We start from the raw sequence: 25,787 nt of genomic DNA, 5'->3' as shown, positions 1-25,787 counted from the left end.
GGCTAATAATGTGATGCACTATTGAGCACCGGTGGAGAAATGTTGTGAATGAGTATGACTGCCTTATTTAGTCGACAGTGTCATTTAAAAAAAATGCAGCTTGTATTTCAGACTTTTGCTGCTATGATGCCAGGTTTCTCTTGGAAATGAGATTTTTACCTGGATAAATAAAGGACTGATACAACTTTTATTTAAAAAACACAAAACAGCAAGAGTAATGAGACCAGATAAGTGCACATCAGTTTTATTTATCTCAAATACAAGTTTAAAGTCTTTTAAAGCCGTGGTTATTCTGCATGCTTCATCCTCCTGAGGAAAAACAAAAACCAAATTAAATCAGCCATCTTCACATGCATTAAACAGTCTGCCAGCTAACTGCAAACAAGTCATTTACCTCAACAGATTCAAGAAAGTTGAGTGCAGCCCCTTTAGTTTCAACTGTTTTCTTTCCACTGGACTTGTCTTGTGTACCACTGCCTCTTCCTCATAACTCAGTGTCTGCGACCCATCAGCAGCTTTGGAAAAGGAGAGTTTGGAGCGCGTTATTGGTGGGATTTCATCTGTTCCTTCAGGCATCATAGCACCATCTGTCAGCATCTGGGGCAGGTCATCATGGTTTGGGTCCTTAATCTCATTCTGCAGCCATTTTTCACTTTGGGATTCCTCTACAGCAGCTGTGTTGTCCAATTCTGCTGAATTTGGCCGTTCAACCAGCATAAGGTACTTTACACTAATCTCAGCTGGCAAAGAAAAATTAACCGGTTCCTCTTTGCTGTCAAAGTTGCCAGATCTTCCAGACCGGCTTTTTCTTTTGAAGTCCTCTGGAACAGCTGGGTGTGGAGGACTCTTCCATCCGTTAACCATAGTTGGCAAATTCATAGTTGACGGAGAAACACTACTGAAACTTTGACCTTTGATCTCATTGGTCGGATTCAGATGAGGTTCTTGATTTGTGGTTGAAGAATGCAGTTTGGTTATGTCATTCGAGTCAGACTGAGGAGACACCTGTTCAGGTAGCCAGAGCGTCAGCCTGGTGGCAGGGTCCTGACTTACAACCACTACACCCTCTGGGCCAGCATTGAACTTGCTTCTTGGAACAGAAGAAACTATCACATCAGCAAGATCTGGAAGAGCAGACTGCATGGAGTTTGGGACGTTAGCGCTTTCTTCTTCGGCGATTGAAGGCAGAGTTCTCTCACCATCTTCATCCACAATGACAAAGGGACCAGTGCTGACCACAGCTTTGGCATCTGAAATGACATGCAGCAAGTCTGTTATAAAGTTTCTGTCTTCCATCACCTTCAGACAGAAAACCAAAGCACTTACCACCAGGAAGGTTTTTGCCTTTACACCTTGAGCTACAGCACTCACATGCCTCCAAATCACCACTTAGTTCCTCCCATCTGAAAGGAAAGTTTAATTTATAAGACATTGGTAAAAGAAACAAACACATACATTATGTGAATATTGATACCTTGATTCAATCACATTGTAGTTGCAGGATTTAGAGCCAGGGGTGACACCTTGGCCTGAGATCAGCACGCTACAGTGGATATACAACTTGTAGAGAAGAGTACACAACTCAGTTCAGAGAAGATTCAGAGCTGCACATCAGTGCAATCCGTTTATAGAGACTTACCTCAGAAATGAGATAAGACGTGTTCAGAACAAAATTAACCGCATCTGCGCTGTTGGAGGCCACAAACGTCACTCTAGTAGTGGAGGAACCCAGTGGGGTTACGCACCTGCAGTAAGCAGTGATATCACAGGCAATCAGAAGGTTAGACATAACAAAAACAGTTGAGATAGACACCCAACTGAAAACTCACCCTTTGTTAAATATGACTGTTTGCCTCGGTTTGGCCCGAGGCTCAGGGAACACCGAGACAAAGCAGGACTGGATGAAAGCCTCTTGATTTATTCTGGTTTTAGCCAAAACCTGAAGATTGACAAGCTGGCCTCTTTTGTAGATATTTGACTCTGCTGGGCTCGTCCAGGACGCTGCAGCAAAGAACTGTGTTTACAAATTAAGCTGCAGCTAAAACTTGACGTTGGATGTGTTTTATTACTTACGACTCATGGCTTTGATGCTAATGTCATCATTCTCAGGAAGTGCTGTGTCGCTAAACTTTGGCATCTTGTTCAACCTGTAAATACATGGACCTACTGTAAGTATGGTTGGTGACTAGCTGCAGACACTGAAGTAAGAACATACCTTTTTGCAACACAGAACACGTGGACTGCAGAGGGAGTTTCCCACCAGGTGGGAGAAATTCTTCTCAGATTCAAGAACAGGGTGTTGGTGAACACCTCCAAGTCATCCTCCACCTGTAAGATGGTGTAGTTTTGGTAAAGGCTGCATAAAAAGGATGCAGAACTGCAACAGAACTTTATGCTCACCATAGGTGTAGTTCCACATTCACCAAAACCATAAGTGAAGACAAATTCATTTGCAAGCTCTCCATTGCTGAAGCAGCCATTGCCCAGCTGTATTTCCTCTCTGGTCAGTTTGAGACCACTGACACTCTTATCAACCAGCACGGTTAGTGTAGATGCGTCACAATACACCTGTACTCTGGGAACATTGAGGAAGGGAGAGAGTCCAGCTAGCCTGTGAAGGTCAGGGGTCCAGGATCGCCAGGAGCTGAAGATTGTGCCTTGCGGAGTAAAATCAAAGTTTCTTCCAAATGAAAAAGGCACTCGATTTTCATAAACTCCCACAACATCCTGGGTGAATCTGCCATTGTGATACAGAACAGACTGAACAGCAATAACACAACCAAGAAACACACAAAAAGATATCTGCGTGGTCCCCATCATGAGCCCCAAACAGGACCAACAATTCAGCTCATTCGCCTTGACAAGTGCGTCATTAATAAGGTGCAGCGATAGTGGAGACAGGTGCTGGCAATCAAGCCAATGAAGCTGACTGGAAATGATTCTTTATTCAGTGTTAACACCACGGCAGGTGGATGGGACACATCTAAGATGCTATTAGTGAAAAATGCAAAAATAAATGAAGCAAAATGTGTATCTTGTTCACATTTGTGGTTGTTCAGAACTTGGTTTTAGAAATCACTCCGTTGAAGGCCCAACCAGCTGCTGTTTAAACCTGTTCTTGAGAACTATTCTAACCAGAAGGCATAAAGACAGGATGGCTTTATATGGAGACGAGCTGAAAACAGCTCGTTTCAGACAGAGGGACACTGAAGGGCTGCACCAAGGCCCAGTTTAGATGAGTCAGGATTATTTGGAACTATAAATTATACAAAACTGTTTTAGTAGACTCCAAACACAAAAAATATGGTGCTGGATATAAGAATTATGCCTGTTTGTAAGGTGTTTGTGGGCTTGGTGATAACATGAAAACTTGTAGGTTAAGTCATCTGGCAGGCCATTCCTCGGCTACAATCTGAACAAACCAAAAGTTGTGAAAACTTGGTTAGTTTGGGTTAATCTAATGTCTATAACACCAAAAAACTTGTATTTATGTTACAGAATTTTCTTAGGCAAAAATATTCAAAATTATATACTTCTATTAAGTAGATGAAAGACATGTAATTCAACTCTGGCTTTTCTTCTGTGTTGAGCGAACCTCGAGATTTAAGATTTAAGATTACATGTGTTAGATGTGTGTCGGCACACATGGCAGAAAACAAAATCACACTATAATTCTGGAATACTTTCAAGGAATGAAAGGAGTTGAAGGATAGCACATAAGAGGAAACTGGTTATAAAAGATTAAAGAAAGACATAAACTGGGAGCACACCACCTTCTGCCTCATCTAGGTGGAGCCATTGTCAAAAAGCTGACTAAGGCTACGTTCACACTGCAGGTCTTAATGCTCAATTCCGATTTTTTGATCAAATCCGATTTTTTTTCTGCTTGTTCACACTACAAATAAAATGCAACAGCAAACGCGCTCTAGTGTGAACGCTCAAAGCGGCCCGCATGCGCAAAAGAAGATGTCACACACAACGCGCTCTGTTTAGACCCAGAGCAAACAGTATTGTTTGATTGATGGCCCTTAATATAAAGACTTCGGACTTTACGTTTCCCAATTTTTGCTTTAAATTATTTTGTTATTTGATAATGTAAATAACCTAATCATTATCCTTATTGCTGTTTTAAAGGAGCGGTGCTTCAAAGGATAGTTGCAGATTTTGAATTTGGGGCACTGAATGTGGTTTTTAATCTGCTTTTTTTTTAGCAGCTGACTAATCGATTAAGACCCGATGAATACAGAGCATTTGCCCAACACTTTCTTCTTTTATTTGACACTGGTATTGTTGTGATGGATTGCGCAAAGTCAGGAAAATTTTATATTTGTAACCTAGGTCTCTCCCCAGCAATATAAGGCTTGAGCAGGCAAATGCAGTGCTGTGCAAAAGTCTTGAGCCCCCCTCATTTCTTTACATTTAGCTTCCAAACAGACATTTTTTTCCACTGGGTTTTCTGGAGGTCTTTCAAAGGTTTTCTTTGAACATTGGCCACATTTTCACTCATTTTCAGTCCCGTCCTTGTACCTGACAATTTTTGGAAGAGTGTTTGGTTGTTTTTGTTGTGTTTTTTACATTCGTTAAGACACTTAACACTGACATATGAGTCACTTAAGCATTAAAAAGGGATCTAACTCATAGGAACCAGTTTTTTGTCTACACATAATAGACATGTTAGAACAAAAAACCAAGAAACAAATTTAAATTGTAACTTTTGGCTCTTTGTCTTAAAGAATTTTACAGATTGTTCCCATTTCTTTAGTAGAATCTTTGTTAGAGATAAAATATATTCACAGGCATGAAATATTACTTTTGCACAAAGGGATTCCCAGAAAGCTATCAGCTGAAACTTTGGCATATATCACGCAGTCCTTAAAAACTGAGGAAACTGGACAAGAGGAGGATGAAACAGTATCTGAAAGCTATCTGTAAAACACAGTGGAGGTGCTGTCATGTTTGGGGCTCCATTTCAAACATGGTGTGTTTCCCATTAATGGGATTATTAATGTAGAAAAGCTTTTTGATATCTGGAAAGCATCTGATTGGCCACAGCTTCATTTTTTTTTAGCATGACAATGATCCCAAGCGCACTAACAATGCAGTAAAAGCATACCTGAATATAAAAACACACAAAGGAATACTCCCCGGCCCCTCAAGGCTTGTTAGACTTGTACAAACTCTGCTTGTGCCTTATCTGTTTTCATATAGTGTAGTCTACACGTTTTAAGAAGTAGCTGCACTAATTCCCAATTTCCTTGCAAAATGAAATGAAGGGATGATTCAAGACTTTTGGTCTTGTAAATAACAATTGGCCTATATTCTCATTCTGGGAGAATAGGGCCCTGTTTCAGGAAGCCGGTTTAGTGCAAACTCTGAGTAAGTATACCCTGAGTTAACGAAAACTCTGGGTTTTCAGTTTCACAAAGCGAGTTTAGATTAATTCTGAGTGAGTTACTATGACGACACACTCCGTGAAGCTAACCTGCCCCCTAGCAGGTTTACTTCAACTAACCCTGACGTTCTCCGCCTCTGTGTCGGAAACCTGACTGTAGGAAGTGTCAGACATGGCGTGCCCCTTCCTTGAAGAGCCAGTAGATGTTGAAGCCCAAATTCTCCGCAGAGCTCTCCGCCGGGAGAGAGTGATTAGAGCGCGTTCGGACATTTTATCATTTCCTGATGATTTTCTGTGTGAACGTTACCGTTTTTCAGCACAATCCATAATTTATTTGAATAACATCCTCAGGCCTAATATTGCTCATGTGACACATCGCGGACATTCTCTCAGTTCTGTACATATTATTTGTATTGCACTTCGGTTTTTTGCAAACGGGAGCTTTCTGTATAATATTGGTGACGCTGAGCACGTTTCCAAGGCTACCGTCTGTCGGGCAGTCAGGAATGTTACAGTTGCACTGAAACGTCTCGTGTACTTGTTTGTGGTGTTCCCCGGTCTTAGACCCACAAGATTTATCAAAGAGGGATGCCACAAAATTGCAGGTATCAGGATGAACAAAACTTAATTCATGATGTGGTGATACTTGAACTACTACTTAAATTTTACATTTATTTTCAGGGTTCCCAGGCGTGATTGGCTGTATAGATGGCACTCACATTCCAATCATTGCTCCTTCAGTAAATGAAGGAGACTGTGTGAACAGGAAGTCTTTCCACAGCATTAATGTACAGGTACATAGTTCCCTGTAGCATTTCAAACTAACAAATTATTTCATTATAGTAATGGATGCTAATTTGTGTTCTCTGCACTGTGAAGATCATATGTGATGCTGCCAACATTATCACAAATGTGGAAGCCAACTGCTCAGCCTCTGTGAGTGGTGGTGGTGGAGGACCCCCACCTGTTTTTCGGGCCTCCGCTTTTTTTTCTGTTGGCTATAACGGGTCACATTTGAGCATACAGAGTAAGCAAATATGTACTTGTAATGTGCTCAGATAATTTCAATGAGTGCTTACAGAACGAAAATTAATGTAGCCTCTAACTGCAATTGATTTACATCGGACAAACAGACCAAGCACTATGGCTCATAATACAATTACACCTTACCTGTTTGGACTATATTTTTATATTTCATTTTTACTTGCTGCCAGGAACGTTTGGGGCCTGTTGGGTTGCACCTGCGCTCACATCACATCACAAAATAAAATGTATAAAATAAAATAAAATAAAATAAAATAACGTGTTAAATGGGTGGAAATCCCTAGATCAATGTTTAAATTAACACTCACGCATTGACTCTGTCGGCTTTGTTTTGCCATGCATGCTCCCTTTCTTTTGCAGCTGAGGCTGTGTTACTTTTTTTCCGCGGAATTTGCATGTTATCGGCATATGCTGCCATCAGAATTTCGGCCTCAAGCGCTGTAAGATACATTGACCGCGCCTTCTTTCCCTCCGTCTCCATGGTGACTCGCTTAATCTGTGCTCCACTAATCAGGGCTTTATGTATCCTCGTGCGCGCGTTTAACTTGGGGTTAGAGCAACTCCGCGTTGATTGAACTACTTGTTATCAGCCTTTCTGAAACCGAATATTCCGAGTTGGACAGTTCGGGGTTACTCAACCCTGAGTATCGTTTTTCACTCTGAGTTTTCTAAACCGGCTTCCTGAAATAGGGCCCTGTCCAGAGTGTACCCTGCCTCTCCCCCTAAGACAGCCGGGATAGGCTCCAGTCCCCCTGCGACCCTGACAAGGAGGTTAATGGATGGGATCACGATCATGACACTTTTTTAAAATCTAAAAACAATCTAATAAACTATAACAATAGCCTATGTGAATAAAGCTGTATTGTTTGTAAACATATGAATACTTGTTATTGTCTCCGACCGACACTGGAGTGTTTTTTGTTTTGTTTTGTTTTTCTAAGGTATCGTGGGCGGAGCTTCCGCTCAGGTAGAGCCCGTGTGTTCCCAGGTGTGCAGCGTTTAGAAGAAACCGACAACCCGCCGAAAAACGGTCGAGTCAGAAAGCTGTCGAGAATGAATTTACAAACGACAATAATATGAAAAACAAAGGAAACAGAAAGACGGGCACAGGTGAGTTAACCTTTCACGTAGTCTGGCAGGTACCGAGCAGGGGAATGTACGTGCTAAAGTTTCTAGGCGTGGTCTGTGCTTTTGAACATGGAGCTCAGTGAGGAAGAGACATAATCAAACCACAGTGTTATTGTTCTATTATAACTTAATATTTTAGTGTTTTTCTCGCCGTTTATACCAGTTAAGAATAATCCACCCATCGTATGGTTAGGTTTTACTATCAGTGATATTTCTTTAGACTTTCCTTGATATGCAAGTGAATCTTTTGGATAGCTGTGAATTATTGGATGCTAACAGTTTGGATAGGATAGTACGGTATGGAGCCTGTACCCCTCTAAGCATCCTTTAAAAGTATGGAGCCAAACAAAGGTGAAAGCATTAGCTTATACTTTATCTATTCACACTGGGAATTCAGTACTGTTACTGCTACTAATAGTGACTTTACACTGCGGTGGGAAAATGTGTGGCAACAAAGGACAAACTGCCAATATTATGACTGAAAACAAGTATTTCAACAGCACCCACCTGTGCGTGAGAGCAGCGGACCATTGGGCCACCTCTGTGTGCTGATAAATGTTTGAACACCCCACCCTGAGCCTTGTCTTGTTTGGTTCAGGATTTGCTTACATGGTCTCTAAACATGTGTGCTTCACTCTTAAAACGAGGGACACAGAATAGTGCAGCGTGAGCCTGCTGAGACCTGCAGTCTTACCACAGCTGCAGTATTTTCTGCATGCAGTGGAAGACATCTTCAGGCCTCTCTGCAGGGGGCTGGGGATAATTGTGGTTACTGCCTTGTTCTCATATTGTGCTAACCGCTGCCCCGCTTCCTTTTTAACTTTGCATAAGCCACGGTAAAGTCTGCACTAACTTCACACAAGGTCTCAGTGTTTCACATTGAGATCGTATTTCAGTTCAGTTCACATTTAATAAACTTGTATGCACACGCGTCAAGCTGATGTGCACACAGCTGTCAGAAAGTATGAACTGCTGCACACACAATGCAATGATGATGTAGCTGTTTATCCGTTTTTCCCCCGGCAGAGATCATCATGTTCAAAGCTAAGTTAAGCTCATGATTTCAAAATAACATATTTTTGGTTTTGGCTTCCCTCAGGACTATGCTGTGCCAACCTCAAGGACAACAAAATCTTGATGAAGATGGGGTTGGCGCTGGTGCTGGTGGGCCATGTAAACTTTATTCTTGGAGCACTGGTGCACGGCACTGTGCTCAGACACATCAGTCTGCAACGCCAGGTCAAGAATTTGGTGTACCCCATCGCCAATATCATCGCTATCGTGGCAGGTCTTTTGGTAAGGGCTAGGACTGACAGCTGCGTACTGTTACATACTGCATATTAAAAGGGAAAAAAAGAGGCAAAATTACAGGACATATATTTAAGGGTCATTAATGGCTTTATCCTGACCACACCAAAGGGCCAATCCCTGGATTAAACAAACAAACAAACCCATTGAAAAGCTGTAGGAGAAGCAGGTTTACAGAGACAAATTTACAATCGGAAACATGATCAAACCATCACAATGGCACATTCAGTATACAGCTGGAGTGTCCTCTCAGTCACTTGAATGTTAAACTGAATGTTTGAGTCATGTTGCGTCATCTGTCTGAGTAATCATCCTTTTTTGCTGAACTTCTGGTTTTTCTTTAGGGAGGGATCTGTGGAATAACAGCTATAGTCCTATCCAGAAACAAGAAAAACAGGATCCTGGTAAATATTCACTTTGCCAAACGGCTCTTGTTTCCTGGCTGCTGTTAGAACCTGCTTTTTGTTTGTGACTCAGTGCGTGTTTGTGTGTGTAGATAACGATTTAAATACGTAACATACTTGCATGCAAGCGTAAGCTCCAAACATGTTTGAAACATTGGATGTGTTTTCACTGAACAATCTGTGCCATCAGCTACATGCTAAATGTCATCTTTTCTATCATGGAGAAATATTTCTATGACTTCCCAACATACACTACAGCTCAAAAGGCTTTAGCCAACTCACACTTCTTTATATTGTGCTACCAAGGAGTGCTCTTGAGCAATACTTCAAAAGTTGACTCTGATCATCTGGACGTAGCGTTTTCACTCCAGATGAACAGAATCAACTTTTGGAGATTTACCTACCTGGATGATTGAGCATGCATCAAGACTCTTGAGCAATAGTTCTCCAGGCATTCTAAAGCTAGCGTCCAAAGTTGTTTTTGTTTTTTTTGTTTTTTATGTATCTGTATCTGAAAATTTTCAGATGATTGTTTTTGAGATTTTTTTTTTTTGTTAATCCACGTAACACTGACCTATATGAACGCATTTCAAATTGCTTCTTTAGGAACTTTGTTACAAGTAGCCTGTCACAAAAATCACATAGTTTTTTCCAGTTTCTTCAACTGACTCTATGAAAAATGCTGCAGTTTAAAAATAACAGTTTGACAGGCATAAAATAGCAGTTTTACCCAGAGTGCTGTTGGCTGAAAATTTAGATCTTAGCATATCTTAGCCTGATGTGCAGTGTGTCCTTCAGAAATTCAAGGAAACGGGACAAGTGAACGATAAATAAGAAGTGGCAGGTTAAAAAAATAAAAATAAAAAACTGTAGGTTAGTAATATTTGAAAGTCACATCTTTAAGAAAGATGACCAGAGACAGAGATGTATCTGGAACATTAGCTGATCCATTTACTGTTTACTGAGGCCTCATCAGAAACTGGGACAAAAAATGTCGACTGGACTGAAAATCAGTGGCAACAGTTCTTGTGGAGTGGTGAACAATTGAAAATGTTTGGCTAAAATTGGCGTCAGTCTGTACGGAAAAGGTAAGGAGGGGGTTACATGGAGTGTCTACATGTGTAAAACACGGTGGAGGCTCTGTCACGGTCTGGAACTGCATTTCAGTCAGTGTTGAAGGTTAAAACTGATGGAATGTTGAAAAGTATTATCAGATTTTCACCCATCACACACTTTCCGTCAGGAATGTGTCTAATTGGCCACAGCTTCATTTGATTTATTTATTTGTTAGCATGACAATAATCCCAGCGCTGTTTTGGCAGTGCAAAAAAAGCATACTTAGATGGAAAAACACACAATGGGACATTTTGAGTCATGGCTTGGCCTCCCCACAGTCCCACAAAGCTTTGAATGTCGTTCAAGAAGCCTGGAGAACTTTTCCTGAATAGTTCTTAAAGGTGGTCATTCCAAGTATTGACTTTCAAGATCATTCGAATTGTACCAACTCTGTTTTCGTCGTGTTGTTTTTGCAGATATGGGTCCTGCTGGTCTTCAGTTTCATAGCAGGTTTCCTGGCGTCTGCCTCCACCGTGGGCTTGTTAGCTTCTGTGATTACAGCCATTATGTCCAAAGGAAAGGCCCTGCTGACACAATGCAACGCAGCCGTTCAGAATATTAGCTCTTTTAGCATCACAAACGAATGCCCTTTTGATCCCACCCGTATCTATGTAAGTTTAATATAAACATTCATCTAGTGACCACACTTCTGATTTGAACTGTTGTGTGGTGATCAGTTTTGCACTTTGTTTCATCAAGGCGACCACCATCATTCTGTGGCTGCCGCTCATCTTTATGTCTGTTGTGGAAGCAGTGTTCTCCTTCCATTGCTTTGCTGCCTGCACTTCATTCCTCTACCTCTGTCCATGCAGGAAGAGGCCACGTGTGAAGAACAGGGTAAGCGACAGTCAGATCATTGTCAGCAGCGTTAGCATTACATTACTTATTAGGGTCACATCATAGTAACAAATTTCAAGATTTTGTTTTTGTGAGGAAAATGATAACGATAATTTTCTACCTGACATTCTTACAATGATATCTCTCTGTAATAAATATATATTAAAAAGGCAGACATGTAAATGCTGAATAATCATCAGCCAGATGTCACTTTGTCTAGATTTGGTTGAAAAATACTTTGAAAAGAAAATTTGCAAAGATGTTGAAGATGTCATATCGCCATCTGTGGGACGTCCTTCTTGGTCTCTCTAGCAAGAGAAAGTTTGTGTACAAGAATAGTTTTATTTGATCATTTTAACGACCATGTTTCCTATTCTTATCACTTGTGCCTTCTGTTTTGCAGTAGTGTGAATAATATCTCTTGCTTGTCTGACTGGATAACTATCGTTGGTGGAATTAGAGTATCCATCCAGCATACATGTACAGCTATCCTTCTCTGGTTCTGTTTTTACAGTCACTGATCACTTTTGAGTGGCAGCAGAGCAAAGAAGGGAAGCGATGATTAATTTTAGGAAAAAATGGCATAATAATTTTAAGAAAACGTGAAGAAGTTAAACACAGAGGTTGATGCAGAAATAGCAGCAGACTTTGAGTGTCTCTGTGCGCTAGAACAATATTAAAAACTGAACGTGTGCACTTTAAGCACTTTTATATAAGCACTTTTCCAGGGCTCATATTAATAAGGTCTCACCTATTTGAAGTAAGGAAAAAAGCCAGCTACGCAAGAAATGTATTGCTGTCATCGTAGCCCTGTAATTAATACCGAATCTGATGCATTAAATTTGTTCTTCCATTAAATTAATATTTGTGCGTAACACAGTTTTATTTATTTTTTCAGCTGAAGCATCGGTGTGGCGTAACGATCTGAATGTAAAGAATAAATCAGCCTAATGTCCGAATTAAGCTTTAGCAGGAAATCTACTCCATAACTTATGATGTAATCTCCCTTAACCTACCCTCCAACTGTCCATGCCAAGCAGAAGCTTTGTGGGCTGCGTTGCCTGATTTCGAAGTTTTCCCGCTGAAGCATAATTCGGGCATTAGCTGCATGTGGATTTCTTACAGCGTCCACAAGTATAAATACGTGTCCTGTTTCATGATAATATATTAATGCTAATGAAACACTTGTAAAGTCCTGTTCAAACCCAGGGTTAAGCCTGAAGTTTCGTGGATAACTCCAAAATCCTGTATTGTAGGCTTCATTGTATCCATAAGTAGCAACGTGATATGTGTTTGAGTTTAATACAGACAAATGGAGGACAGTGGTAACTGGTGCTACAGATATGGCATAGCTTATATAATCTGCAAGATCTTCAGCTAAATATAGACCAATTTCAAACCAAGCAGTACAATGACTAGTACATAAATGTTGTCACAATTAAAACTTAAATTTTGTGATTGTTGGGTTATCTCAAACCCAGATATTACCCAAAATAATGAAAACACATTTGCGCACTCTAGAAAATATGAAATAATGTGATTGGAAAATGAGTTGTGGACCAAACTGTTTGGATGTAACATCTTAGCTACATGTTAAAAAAAAACCCAAAACAAACTCCCGTCTCAATGCATGTTGCATGACATGTACTTGTGTTTTGAACCAATTTCTGCATATATAGCTTTGCAGTAGCTCTAACCAAGAAATTAGAAGTTGACATCTTATACCACCATGAAGTAAACCTGTGCCATTAATTCTATCTCATCCCCACTGTTGGAAAACATCATATGAAATCATTCATATTTCAGATGCGGAGATCTGCTGAAACCACACCAACACGGCAATACAGGGAGACGGACGCTGAAGTGGGATCTACAGAGCAGGATGACCTGCTGGACAGCAACACTGCTGGGGTGCAGAGTGACTTACTCTGAAGCAGCTGAATCTAAGAGAATAGGTTACAAAGTGCTGAGCTGCACTGGCTAAAGCGTGGAGTGTTACACATTTAATGTATGAAGACAAGTCGACAATAGGGCTAGCCTTTTTATATCAAAATGCACGATCAAACAGTACTGCTACTGGTTTGGTTTAATATTTAGATTTGTTGTTTAATGTACTGATGTCTTAAATACAGAGCTGCCACCTGTAGCTTAAAAGTTATTTTCTTTAAAGAAAAAAAAAAAAAAAAAAAAGCTATCTTGGTTTTTTTTTTTTTGTATTCTTGTGTCAAAGAATTAAAACTTTTCCAAAGAAAACTGAAAACTACGGAAGCTTTTGTTGCTCAATAACATCTGGAAGCTGTCGTCTTTTGTGTTGAACACTTTTACTGATGTTTTTCAGAATACAAATTTATATATACACACACAACAGATGATCTCTGACATGTCTTGCCTCTCAAGTTCCTGTGAGATCTAAGCCTTACACTAAGTCTGATTCAATCTGACAAAACGTTATCAATATCACAACCCGGGAGCCCCAGAAATCAGACAGATGTCATCGTGTCTGTAAAGGATAGAAACTAGAACCTAAAATATAAAAATATGCTTACGATGTGCCACATAAAAGCTAATTGTGAATGTTCAAGCGTCTCACTGACTTTGGCAGGCAAGACCAGTGACACAACATTGCAGAAAAGGATCTAGGGTACCAGCATGCTGTTCAACTACATATTCAGAGGCACGGGACAAAAGTGGGACTGAAATACCTAAAATAAAGTAGCCAAAATATCATGATTTAAATAAATTAAATCCATCAGATATATAAAAGCAGACATGTGCGAAGCCATTTTTACAATGTTGGTCACAAGAGGGGGGAAAAGCAAGTATAAGAGCATAAAAAAACGAAACCGTATACAAAAACAACACTTCAGTCCATTAACAGCAAAGTTGAAAAGGTTTTCTAGAAAAACACAGAACCCGTCTCCATTCTCATGGAGAGAGGTCTCATTGTAAAGTCAAAGTCCTTTATTTGCTTCCACTGCAGCAGTCTTATCCAAACAAAATCTCCGTTCTGATCTGTTGTATTGGCGTCACTGGGTGCTGAGGACCTCAAGGTGTCTTGGATTCCTCTTTTGGCCTAAAGAACCCAGAGTAACAGCGAGTAAGGACATTATTAGCATTCCCACTTAACCACCTCCTGGACAGCAGGGTCAATGTGTGTGTGTGTGCACTGTTTTCTCACTTTGATGTGTCCATTTTCTCCTCCTCTGGCACCTTCTCCTCTTCTTTGACTTCTGTTAAAAACAAAAATAGCATCAACCACCCCGAGAGCCATAAAAATCATATTTAAGTGCTCATGATATTACAGAACTACATGAGATAGGTGAGATGAGAATGAAAAGCATAGATACCTTTTGTTTCTCCCTCACCTTTCTTCTCCTTTTCTTCTCCCTCTTTCTCTCCTTCGGATTTAGTTCGCTTGGCCTTCTTGAAGCTGGCAGCATTTCTGCGGCCTCCTTCACCTTCATCCTCCGAATCAGAGAACTCCTCCTCACAGGCTATCCTCTTGTCACGAGAACGAACTGAGGGGTTAAATTTGAACATGTTACACTCTCCCGTCTGGCAGTTTGAACTGAACTGGGGTCTGTGTGAAGGTTCTTACTGGATACGCGCTTGTTGGGATCCTCCTCCTCCTCATCCCCGCTGTCCTCCTGCACTGCATCTTCTGGAATGGCCTGCATCTGGACACCAGGGGCATGAGGGAGCATCCGCAAGTTCTCAAACAGGCGCTGCCTAGAGGGGAGGAAGAGGATTTTTCAGTCAAAACATTTTCCACAACCTATGTGAGCTGCTCTTTTCCAGCAAGGCTGCTATAAAAACTAAAGAGCTGTTGAGGAAGAGCTTTGTGTATGCCTTTCTTCAATTCTAGCCAGGATACCAGATTTGTGTTCATTTAACAGGCCCAGGTTTCACTCTGTGTGAAACCTGGGCCTGAGTGTAAGCAAACAGACCAAATTGCTGATTTAGGTTCTGTTTTAGGCTACAATGTGTCATTTTGGAACATGTTTTGCTAGCAGGGTGCCACAGGATATTTTTGTTCTATAAAATGTGTCGTGGCTCAAAAAAGGTTAAAAAAATACTAATTTAATCTATTTTCATGAGCTTACTTGATCTTCTCCAGGTAGTCGTTGGTGTTCTGATTGGTCATGTTGGAGGGGCTGATGTGCAGCTTGAAGTCTGGCCCAAAGTACTCAAAGTAGTCATTGTATGGAAGCTCTGTGAAGCAAGTTTTATTAAAAGTATGTTAATGCTTTAAGGAGGCTGCTGGCCTCCTTTTGTGCTATGAAACCAAAGTTTGCTGCTAGTTCGTGGGACCAGCACAGAAGAATGTTACCCAACGTCTGTGTCTTAATTACAGCAAAGACATTTAAACACACCATTTGGGATGGAGGTATCTAGGGCCACGGCAGTCTCATACGTCCAACAGCGTGCCACATTACGGATAGTATAGCCTCCTCCACCCAGCATAAGCAGTGGCAGGTTGAAGCTCTTCATATACTCCACACACTTAGCATGACCTAAAGCAAACAATATGGAAACAATCATTAAGCCTTCTTTAGAGTCTCAGTCCAATTTAGATCAAGAGAAGAGGATTTTTGTTTTAGTTAGCCAACCTTTGATGGTGAGGTTAAAGCAACCAAGCCTGTCTCCAGACAGCGAATCGGCTCCACACTGGAGAACCACCGCGCTGGGTTGGTACATCTCCATCACTTTAGCCATGATCTACACAAACAACACAAACACTATCACGAATGTTTCGGTACAAAAATGTCAAAGTGCAAAATTTAACAATAGTTTTTTACTCACAGGCTTAAATATGGCTTCGTAGGACTCATCGTCAATCCCATCCCTCAGCGGGTAATTCACAGCGTAATATTTGCCCTTTCCAGCTCCGATGTCCTACAGAGAACAAAGCAAATATCAACTGACTGCATTACCACACTGACATTTTGAAATCTATTCATCAAAGACCTACCCTGAGGTCACCGGTGCCAGGGAAGTACTCTCCATACTTGTGGAAGGACACGGTCATGACACGGTCTGTGGTGTAGAAAGCCTCTTCCACACCATCTCCGTGATGGATGTCAATATCTATGTACAGAACTCTTTGGTGGTATCTGAAAATAAAAGGAAAAGTTCTTGGAATCCACATAATGTCAGAAATATCGTCATTTACTTTTGAGGCTATATCACTTGTGTGCTTTGGGTCAGTGGCTTCCTTCATCTTGCAACAACACAGTTTCTTCAAAGAACAGTTTGTTATCAGCTGTGAGGTACCAAAGAAACCACAAACCACGATGCTTCTTCCAGTATGTTTTACACCTGGAATGAGGTTTTGGTATAAAGTGTCGTCTTTTCTTTTTCTGCCCTCCCAAATGTGGTCTTTTGAATTGAATTTGGATTTTGGTGGGCCTTGAGACTTCTACAGTGTTTTTGTCATCATTCATGCCTTTATTTACACCTCCTGGTATGACTTTTGATGGATTTATACTGAGTATAGTGAGTCTGATGAGCAATCAAGCTATTTTGCCTTTTCCAATTTGTGCATACTTATAATTCTTCATCTAAGGCTGTGTGAAAGTTGTTTGTATCGTGGTATAGTTCCTACCAACCCATCTGTCTTGCACTGATCACTGATAAGAGTGTGGGACCTCCTCAACTTTTGTTTTCAATCTACTCATCTAAAACTGTATCTTTTGGAGAAGTAATTTGCAGAGACTTTTACTTCCCTTTTCCCTGCTGTAGCATTTTTGACTTACTTCAATAACTCCAGGATAGCCAACACGATGTCATTGACATAACAAAACCCAGAGGCCTCTGACTTCTTGGCGTGATGAAGGCCTCCAGCCCAGTTGATAGCAATGTCTGTCTGCTGTTTGTTCAACTTCACAGCACCGGCTGGAGGACCGCGAGGATGTGAGAATTGAGAATCAGATTATGTTGAATTTAGCAGATTACTGACATTATTACTGAAAGATGCTGCATGCCTCTCTGATGAGAGTTCAAATAAAGAAAACTCACCAACGGAGCCCCCGCCTGACAGCTGGCAGAACTCAAATAATCCATCAAACACTGGACAGTCCTCCCCCACATTAACTGTAAAGAAAAGCACAAAATTAGTCAACGTACACAATCAGTTTAATTGACTTTAGCTAAACAGCAAGTCTCTTACATCTCTGCATTTGTTTGCTGTATTCTGACATGTTATCGGGCCGGATTGAACGCAGGAACTTGATGTAATCGTCACTGTGATACTTGGTCATCTCCTCTCCACTCGCTTTGTGTGGACGCTGCAACAAAAAGGGCAAATTACTTACAGCTACTAAAACCAAACTTACACATCCAGACTGTAACTTTCACATACGTATATTTCCATCTTTCTGTAGAGGCCATAGTTCAGTAACAGGTTGTGTGTCATGCGGATTCGGTGGGGCTTCATGGGATGCCCCTGTCCATAATAATAGTTTCCAACATCACCTGAAATGAGAACAAATAAAAACACACTGGATTACTATTTTACTCTACAGTCACGACCTCAGTTAGGAGAAGCAGAGCTGAAGTACAGAGGTTTGCACGTATGAAACATCCATGCAGCGGAAAAGGTTGTGAAGGTATCCAGCTGTAACTTCACGCAGGTCTGTTAAGGACCTCAAGCCAAGACACGCAGATCAAAGAGTCTCTGTTAAAGTCCAAACTCGTGGCGTACACGGAGGATTTAGTGCACTGTGGGTCAATATCGATGAAAAGCGGTTTTTTTTAACCAGAACCACCGACATCTGAAGGAAGTAAGACGACCTAACCAAGTGTTAGCCTACTATTAACCAACTGTATTAACAATGAAGTACCCATTGTTAGCCTGCTAGCTAGTAACATTAACTAGTCCAGTTAAAGTAACAAGGTCCGGAAGAAAACGCATTTAAGCAACATCTGAAAAGAAACCCTAGTATTTAGACAGTCTGAGCAAATATTATTGGAACATTAAGGCTCTGCTCGGACACAGCGGGACTGTGAGCGGCTCAGATGCTGCAAAGCCGCCTGCGACTCGAGCTAGCTACGTTAGCAACAGTGCCAGGTTAGCAGGAGGTTAAAAAAAAGAAACGGTAACCTTTGTTAGTGCAGAGAGGCGGATTTGATTCATCAACAGGCCAGCGGTTTAGAGTGCAGCCACCCCAGTACTCACCATCATAGTAGTAGCAAACTTTTTTCTTTGTTCCTTGAGAAGTAAGCGCCATTTTTAGTCCGTTTTTAGCTGAATTTCACCGCCGCCGCACACACACCGCAGGAGACAACGGCGACAAGAGGCGGAGAGTTTGTGCCACGGCCAATCAATGGAGTGTGATGCTACAGTCTCGCCACAGGGGGCGACAGAAGGAGAGGCTGACAGAATCCACGACATGAACATGAACCACAGCGCGGATGAAATTATTTCTGTAGTTTACCTCATTAAAGACAGCAATATCATAATTGTTTTTATTTTACTTAGAAGAAATTTTGCTTCATCCAAATCTCAACATTAACATAGAAGCAGAAGTATAATAAAGATAAAGATCCCTTTAGGGGTCGCCAAAGTGGATCATCTGCCTCCATCTCAGCCGATCTGTAGCATCCTGTCAGCCTCACCTTTCCAACTTTGTCTCTATTTGTCTCTGTCCTTCTGATGTAGGCATTCCTTATCTTTTCTATCAATGAAAATCTTCAGCTTGACCACCTGTCTTTTTTGTTACTATCATTATCTCCATTTTCCATATTTTTTCTATCATAGAAAAAGATGGACTATGGACTATGATTCATAGCCCTCAGAGCCTGCTGTCTGATCGTGTGGGTCAACTGTTCCATCACCATTGCTTCTCTCCATCGAACCAGCAGCTCTCCTCCGTTACCTGTCAGTCTTTAAAGTTAGAGTCCATACTCTCACCTCTGCCCTGCCTTTCATTCTCTCTCTGCTGCCTAACACACCTTCTCTTTTCTTTTTCATTTGTCTTCAGCCGACCTTTGCACAGTTTCCACCTTCACCCTGTTGCCCAACAGCACCAAAGGAAGTCATTGTTAAACTGGGATCTGACTGAAAAGGTATGAAGATCTAATTTTTGGTTTGGCAAAAAATTTACTGTGTTCTTCCTGATACAACTCTCTCGATTTATCCAGGACTGGAACCAGCACTACAGGTATGCTGGCTTTTGTCTGGTCAAAAAACAAAGCAATTAGTATATTTAATTATAAGTAAAGTCAAAGCTAAAACTCAGATTGATTTTGTTTTATTTAACTTGCAAAAATAAATTGTTTAGGGAAAAAAATTACAGTACTTGGGGAAAGCCTCCCTATATTATTATTATTATTATGAAAAACTGAGCTAGAACTGATGCTTTAATTAGTATAAACTAAACTAAAAGCAGTAAACCTACTCAAGCAAACCCACTCGGGAAAAGAAAACTAAATGGAAAACAAAAATAAAAAAGAAATAATAAATATATAGAAAAAACAAAAAAAATGACTGTGTTGTAAACAGCATTTTAATGATGCAGCTGCTTTCTCCATATTTAATCAGAGGCAAATTTCTCAAATATAAACGTCTGTGTTATGTAAATAAAATCCTACAATAAGCAAGTAGCGCTGCCCCTAAAATAAATACAGCATTGTAAAAATATTATTTGCCTTTAAAACGAAATGCAGTACAAGTTTAAAGAACCCAAGATCAATGGAAGATTCAGAAGTTACCCCAAAACTTACAGTACTCGAGCAATAGCAATAGTTTGACGGCTCTCATGATTTTAGGGTAACGCACTGCAACATCAGCAATGATAAACTAAAATAATGCACATGTCATCTGGTAACAAACAACATTCATGAACAGCTTCTCTTTTTTTACTGAAATTAAAACACTTTCAAAAACATTTATTAAACAGCAGAGGTAAAACACAGCTGAAGCAGTGAACAGTATTTACACGTTAACAACAAGCACCAGGAGAGCAGCTGCTTATCCAGCTACATCAGTCAGTCCCCAGTTAATTCAAGCAGCTTGGTGATCACTCTCCCCTCTGCTGCTGGCTCTGATCCAGCTGTTTCTGGTTCATATTCATAGTTCCATAGGTAATAGTATCATATCTAAGTGGTCACGTCAGAATATATTTGATGCAGAAACTTGGAAAATGTCTGTTTATCCCTATCAGTAGAAAGGCATGCATTCTTCTAAAGAAAAAAATCAAAATCCAGCATCCACTGTCACAGGCTGTGCCTTAGTTTGAATCTGTTTATTGCATGTGTCTATTCCTAGCTATTCCTGGTATTGCCTCTCTGTGGATGTGAAGAAATCCTCCAGAACATTCCTCAGGTACTCGAACGTAGGTCTCTCCTCCGGATTCTCCTTCCAGCAGTGACACATGATGCTATAAAGAGCATCGGAGCAGTTGTCAGGCTGTGGCATTCTGTAGCTCCGCTCCAGGTTCTGGATTACCTCTGGGTTGGACATACCTGATAAAAAATAAATAAGCAAATAAGAAATCAAATGTTTTTACAATTATTATTATTACTAGAATGAGTAATACGAGTGTGATCATTTACCAGGGTAAGGAATGCGTCCATATGTCACTATTTCTGTAAGGAGGATCCCAAATGACCACACATCAGATTTTATGGAGAAGGTGCCATAATTAATAGCTTCTGGGGCCGTCCATTTGATGGGGAACTTTGCACCTAGAAACAATGGAGAAGATTAAGCAAGAATCTATGAAATGTTCTGAAATAGAGCCGAAGAGATGATATAGGTAAAGCTGTTGCTACCCTCTCTCGCTGTGTATTCGTTGTCCTCTATGAGTCGTGCGAGTCCAAAGTCGGCAACCTTGCAGATGAGCTCATGAGAGACGAGAATATTGGCAGCTCGCAGATCTCGATGAATGTAATTTTTCTGCTCAATAAATGCCATGCCGTCAGCCACCTGCAGGGGACAGCACAAGACAAAAGAAGCATGAGTGTGTGTGTGTGTTCAAGCACAAAATAAATGGCTGTGTACGGCCTGTGTGTATTTTAGCACTGTGCAATGTTTGTGTGTTAGACACATGAACCAGACAGATTCCCAAAGTAGGGAGTTGACTACTTCCTCGGGTCAGTTCTCTCTACCCTTTCACCTCTGTGCTCCACCCAGGTGCACAACACCAGCTCTACTTCCCAAAACAAAACGCTGCAGTCCTGGCTTTGCCTTCCCACAGACTGAGAGTTTATTACAGTGGCAGTCTGTGACTCATTCAGGTACAACACAGCTCATTTTGAAAGACGTGGACCTACAAGGGACTCTGATAGTGCACTCTGATGAATAAGGAAATTGATGCTAAGGATTTCCACAGAATTCACCACTCCACAAACACAAATTATCTGATACATTTATGGCGATCTGTTCATTTCTCTAGTTTTATCTAGTTTTTCTGAAGCTGCGGTGCATATTTCGGGCGTGAGAATGTGTCACATAGGCGGGGAGAAACCTGAGATGTACGTATGTTTGCGTCTTTCACAAAGTGGCAGTGTGACCTCCACCTCTACCTCTTTAAACCTCTTTACACCTTTGTTCCATTCATTTGATTGTGGCATGAAAGAAATAATGGAAAGCATTTAAAAAGTTCTTAAAACCACACTTAGATTTGTGGTTGCCACTCTCAAAATATTATGAGTAAAATCTCTAATTCCTCTAACTGCATGCATGTACTTTGATTTAAACATAAGGTAGGGTTGTGACCACAGCAATAAATCACATTTGTCTCTATGGTCCACTGCATGGTGGTTACAGTTACCACAAAATCTATCAGTGCATAACTGGCTTGAAAACGTTGATTCTGTAAAAATGCGTTCACTGCTGTGCACAAACTCCAGCCCTCTGCAGCGAGCTCTGAGAATTTGCCTCTTGCACATCAAGAATCTCGTCAGGTTAGACTTTGAAGCTTCAGCCTGCCTTCCTGTGGTTTTGTTTTCCATTCCCAAACCTACACATTTAACTTCTTTGACAGGTTATATTTCACAAAGTAGGAGTGGGTACAAATAGTAATATATGCTTAAAATTTTGCAGCTGAAGCCAGTGTGAAGTCAGCAGTTGGCTGGTTTAGCTTTGCTTTGCATTAAGACTGGAAAGATAAGGAAGCAGTGGGTCTGACTTGAAAGAAGTTTCAACTACACTTTTTCGTTTTCGACCTAAGCTTATTATAATACTTTCACTGCCACATGTATTCGGTGGCAAAGGCCATACTTTTAAAATTTTAGCTACGTTGGCATCTTTGTGCAAATGTGTGATTAAAAAAACACAAGATAAAATGTTCAGGCAATAGCCCCCTTGTTCGGTGGTAATAAGCCTCTGTGGTATATGTGCCACAGTGTCTAGACCAGCCTGCATTCATCAACATGGTTTCACATCTGCACGCACACACACACACACACACACACACACACACGGTTCTGATATTATCACCAGATTAAACTAAGCCTCAACAGTGGGTACTTTACTGCGTGGAAGTGCTGTGCTAGAATAATAGGAAGTGAAAAACGAAATCTTGTAAATAACTTGAAGAGAGGATGGAGATAAGTGGGCAGATATATTCACTGTAACAATAAATGTCTTGCCTGAGATGACATCTCTATCAGGACGTTCATGGACAAATTGCTCCCCTCTGTTGTTTTCAGGTAATCCACCAGGCTACCTGTAAGAAAAATATACAACTTAAGTTTTCATTCATTCAAAAAGAATAACAAGTTGCAGAATGGCGCGTCCACATTACTGACTGTTATGCAACAAAATTAGGCAACAATGAATGCTAAAATGAATTGAAAAAAACCATGCACTGTCCACAAGACTAATTATATTTCCCTTTATCCACAAAAAAAGCCCTCGCGATTCTCCGCAGCCATAAATACAGCGAGCTGGACCAGAATAGCACCTCAAATCAGTGAACATTTTACTTGGAGGAAGCAGAGACCATCAGTTAAGTTTCTGATAGCTGACTTTGTGTTGACTTTGATTAGCAGAGAACAATACCTCTGTGCACCACCCAACCAAGTCAGACCAAAGGAAACAGTTTCAGAGGAATGACTGTGCCAGGAAAGAAGAGGCAGTTACTCTTCTGCTTAAGTCCGGAAGACAGTTTTTGAAGTATGAGAACCAGGGTAAAGCTCTTTGTCAAGGTCACAAAGGGAAGCTGGGATGGCACGCCTGTTATTTTCCATCTTTGTTGTCTCTGATAATAAAAAAAGGGAGAAGCAGAAAAGATGGGAACTCCAGAGCCGTCCTTTCTTTTCACAACAGAAGCAACAATTGTGTCCCGTTAACATGTGGATCCCAGACAAAGACACGGCCTCACGTAGAACCAGTGCTGGTGGTTTGCAAGCTACTCACAGACGACTATACAAAGGCACGCCATTCATTTCAGCTGTAGGCCCGTTGTTGTGTTTGTGACAGCATCTCTCTGTGCATTTTGCGATTGTTCCTCTCAGTGAAAGATTTGTGGGCAGTAAACCTTTATTGAGAGTACTGAAACTGTTAACATGATTTGTGATTCACTGCAATTCCTCATATGTTATGTAAGAGGAGAGGGGAAAAGAGGAAGACACAGTGGCGAGATGCTGAACAAACTGTTATTCAAAGCGCTGCGGCATGTTTGTTTACGGCCGCAGCGGTGCAGTGTGCCGACATTTGTGTAAATGTGTCCCTGGAAAAGAGCCAGGCACCATCAGGGGTCTGTGTGAACAATAACACAGTGATTCATCCTCTCCTAATTTAACACCCTTCGTCTCAGACGGGCCCGGAGAGACTTCCCCTCGATGCGTAAACACCAGTAACCTGTCTGGAAGAGGCCCAGCAAAGAAGTGAAAGTTCATGTTTGCTTTGAAACATTTTAGCAGCCAGCAGTGAAGGCCACGAGGAGAAGCCGAAAATGGCCTATCAGAGTTTGGCCGCTTCATCAAAGCAGCAAGTTTTGAGGGGAAGGGCCCGTGAGTTACTGTGGCTGCCTCATTCAGATTTCCTCACACGACTCGATTCATGTAAAAATTACAGAGCTTCATCTCTTATCAAAGATCAAAGTCAAACAAACAGAAGGGCAGCTGTGGATGTACCATCAAAACCTATTCTACTGATTCAACAGGCTCACTGAGGTGGAGCAGGTGTATGACGACATTATGACTCAGGGTAAAGAAGAAACGCATTGGGCTGCCCGCTCTTTTGTTCGAGCATGTGCTTTCACCCAAAGTCTGATAGGAGATCAACATGTTTAATCCTGAGCGTCTATAACAGCACGAGAACTTACAACAGAAATTCTTTTGTCTTTGCTGCAGGCTGCAGGCACAGAGCTCACCCTGACACGGCAGGAGATGTCAGACAGGCTTAGACATATTTTAGATTACTTAATTGAATGGAAAGGAGCTGGTGTGATTACAAACGCATATCTCTTTAATTTACCTTCAAATAGGAACTGCTCAGAAACACTGATTTATTTTCCTTTAATGCTTCAGCTGACATGTGGAATTCCCTCTTGAGTGTTGGGCGCTACTAGCTCATTAGTAAAATTCTCCAGGTTGTGACACATGTTGTGTTTCTGCCTACCATTTTCCATGTACTCGGTGACAATGTAGATCGGCTCCTGGGTAACCACAGCGAAGAGGCGGACGAGGCGAGGATGCTGCAGGTTCTTCATCATGTTGGCTTCTGCCAAGAAAGCTTCCACTGACATAGTGCCCATTTTCAGATTCTTGATTGCCACTTTCCTGTCGTTGTTGTAGACACCTGAAAACATATGGGCATATAGATATCACAGGGTTAACTCATGCTGGTGTTTACCAGTTAGCACTTTTTACTTTAGTATGTCAGAGCTGAAAAAATTGAGCTAACAAGCAAGTGTCAAAAAATGGCAAGTGTTTGAATGGCCACTAGAGGCTGGTTTAACCTTCCCATAGTTAACAACCTTCCCATAGCCTGGTGCAAAAACAGGTTTCTGACTGTTTCACTGTTTAAATCGTGGCAAGAGGACATGCAAACGCATGACTGTGGGTTGAAGTTTGAAAAAGACAAAAGAAGTGTTATATAAATACACATCCATTTAGCCTTTGGAGTTACACATTACAAGGGTGTGTCTGTCTTGAGTGTCTTAATATTTAATCTGTTACCCACCACCAGTCCAGTATTTGTGCAGTGCACCAGCACAGACTATGACTGTAACTTGCTGAGCGGTTTGTCAGTGAGATGGCTAAAATGAAGTGGGTGACTCCACGTTTGCCATTGATTAAATAACATTGAATGCTAAATCATTACTTTTGTGTGCGGCCATGACTAACCAAGTCAAGTCAAATGTTAGAGTGCTGCTTGAAACAAGTCACCCAGTACTTTATATAGTGTAAGGTAAAGACCCTAGAATAATACAGAGAAAACCCAAGAATCCGATGACCTCCTATGAGCAAGTACTTGGTGGCTCGAAGGAAAAGCTCAGCTTTAACAGGAAGAAGCCTCTGACAGAACCGGGCTCGGGGCAGCCATCTGCCGTGTCTGGGGTTGAGGGTGAGGGGAGGAGCATTTAAAGCTGAATGGCGAAATGCGG

The 25,787-nt window shown here is 41.2% G+C and overlaps 4 protein-coding genes across 5 annotated transcripts in view; 1 reads left to right on the top strand and 3 right to left on the bottom strand.

The window, feature by feature from the left end:
• Positions 1-228: 228 nt before the first annotated feature.
• On the bottom strand, positions 229-2,863 carry zpcx (zona pellucida protein C). The gene is made up of 9 exons (XM_040049012.1): positions 2,401-2,863; positions 2,216-2,328; positions 2,074-2,147; positions 1,830-2,001; positions 1,640-1,745; positions 1,475-1,560; positions 1,327-1,403; positions 395-1,250; positions 229-309 (listed from the first exon to the last, which is right to left on the bottom strand). Exons 1-9 carry the CDS (start codon positions 2,818-2,820, stop codon positions 288-290), a joined length of 1,926 nt encoding a protein of 641 aa, XP_039904946.1. The 5' UTR covers positions 2,821-2,863; the 3' UTR covers positions 229-287.
• Positions 2,864-7,384: 4,521 nt separating this feature from the next.
• Positions 7,385-13,398, top strand: tmem54a (transmembrane protein 54a). The gene is made up of 6 exons (XM_040048900.1): positions 7,385-7,546; positions 8,664-8,860; positions 9,217-9,276; positions 10,809-11,003; positions 11,092-11,229; positions 13,036-13,398. Exons 1-6 carry the CDS (start codon positions 7,513-7,515, stop codon positions 13,159-13,161), a joined length of 750 nt encoding a protein of 249 aa, XP_039904834.1. The 5' UTR covers positions 7,385-7,512; the 3' UTR covers positions 13,162-13,398.
• A 133-nt stretch (positions 13,399-13,531) lies between these two features.
• LOC120744463 (probable histone deacetylase 1-B) lies at positions 13,532-18,548 on the bottom strand. 2 transcript variants are annotated; one of them, XM_040048898.1, is made up of 14 exons: positions 18,407-18,548; positions 17,591-17,703; positions 17,399-17,516; positions 17,248-17,322; positions 16,986-17,124; positions 16,202-16,343; positions 16,033-16,125; positions 15,840-15,948; positions 15,603-15,743; positions 15,333-15,441; positions 14,828-14,958; positions 14,595-14,747; positions 14,408-14,459; positions 13,532-14,302 (listed from the first exon to the last, which is right to left on the bottom strand). In XM_040048898.1, exons 1-14 carry the CDS (start codon positions 18,456-18,458, stop codon positions 14,275-14,277), a joined length of 1,455 nt encoding a protein of 484 aa, XP_039904832.1. In that variant the 5' UTR covers positions 18,459-18,548; the 3' UTR covers positions 13,532-14,274. The 2 variants fall into 2 exon arrangements, with proteins under 2 accessions (XP_039904832.1, XP_039904831.1); XM_040048897.1 differs by having other exon boundaries at positions 14,577-14,747; positions 18,407-18,547.
• Positions 18,549-19,718: 1,170 nt separating this feature from the next.
• lck (LCK proto-oncogene, Src family tyrosine kinase) overlaps positions 19,719-25,787 on the bottom strand; it is a 15,490-nt gene continuing 9,421 nt past the window's right edge. The window contains exons 9-13 of the mRNA XM_040048896.1: positions 24,800-24,979; positions 22,825-22,901; positions 21,004-21,157; positions 20,785-20,916; positions 19,719-20,694 (exon numbers count right to left, since the gene is read on the bottom strand). Of these exons, the coding sequence (XP_039904830.1) occupies positions 20,498-20,694; positions 20,785-20,916; positions 21,004-21,157; positions 22,825-22,901; positions 24,800-24,979 (740 nt within the window). The 3' untranslated portion in view covers positions 19,719-20,497. The remainder of the gene's footprint in view (positions 20,695-20,784; positions 20,917-21,003; positions 21,158-22,824; positions 22,902-24,799; positions 24,980-25,787) is intronic.

Source organism: Simochromis diagramma, unplaced genomic scaffold (genome assembly GCF_900408965.1).
Source record: "Simochromis diagramma unplaced genomic scaffold, fSimDia1.1 OVJJ01000305.1, whole genome shotgun sequence".
NCBI lineage: Eukaryota > Metazoa > Chordata > Actinopteri > Cichliformes > Cichlidae > Simochromis > Simochromis diagramma.
Note: the sequence above shows the minus strand (reverse complement) of the source record. Positions and strands in the feature narration are given on the sequence as shown.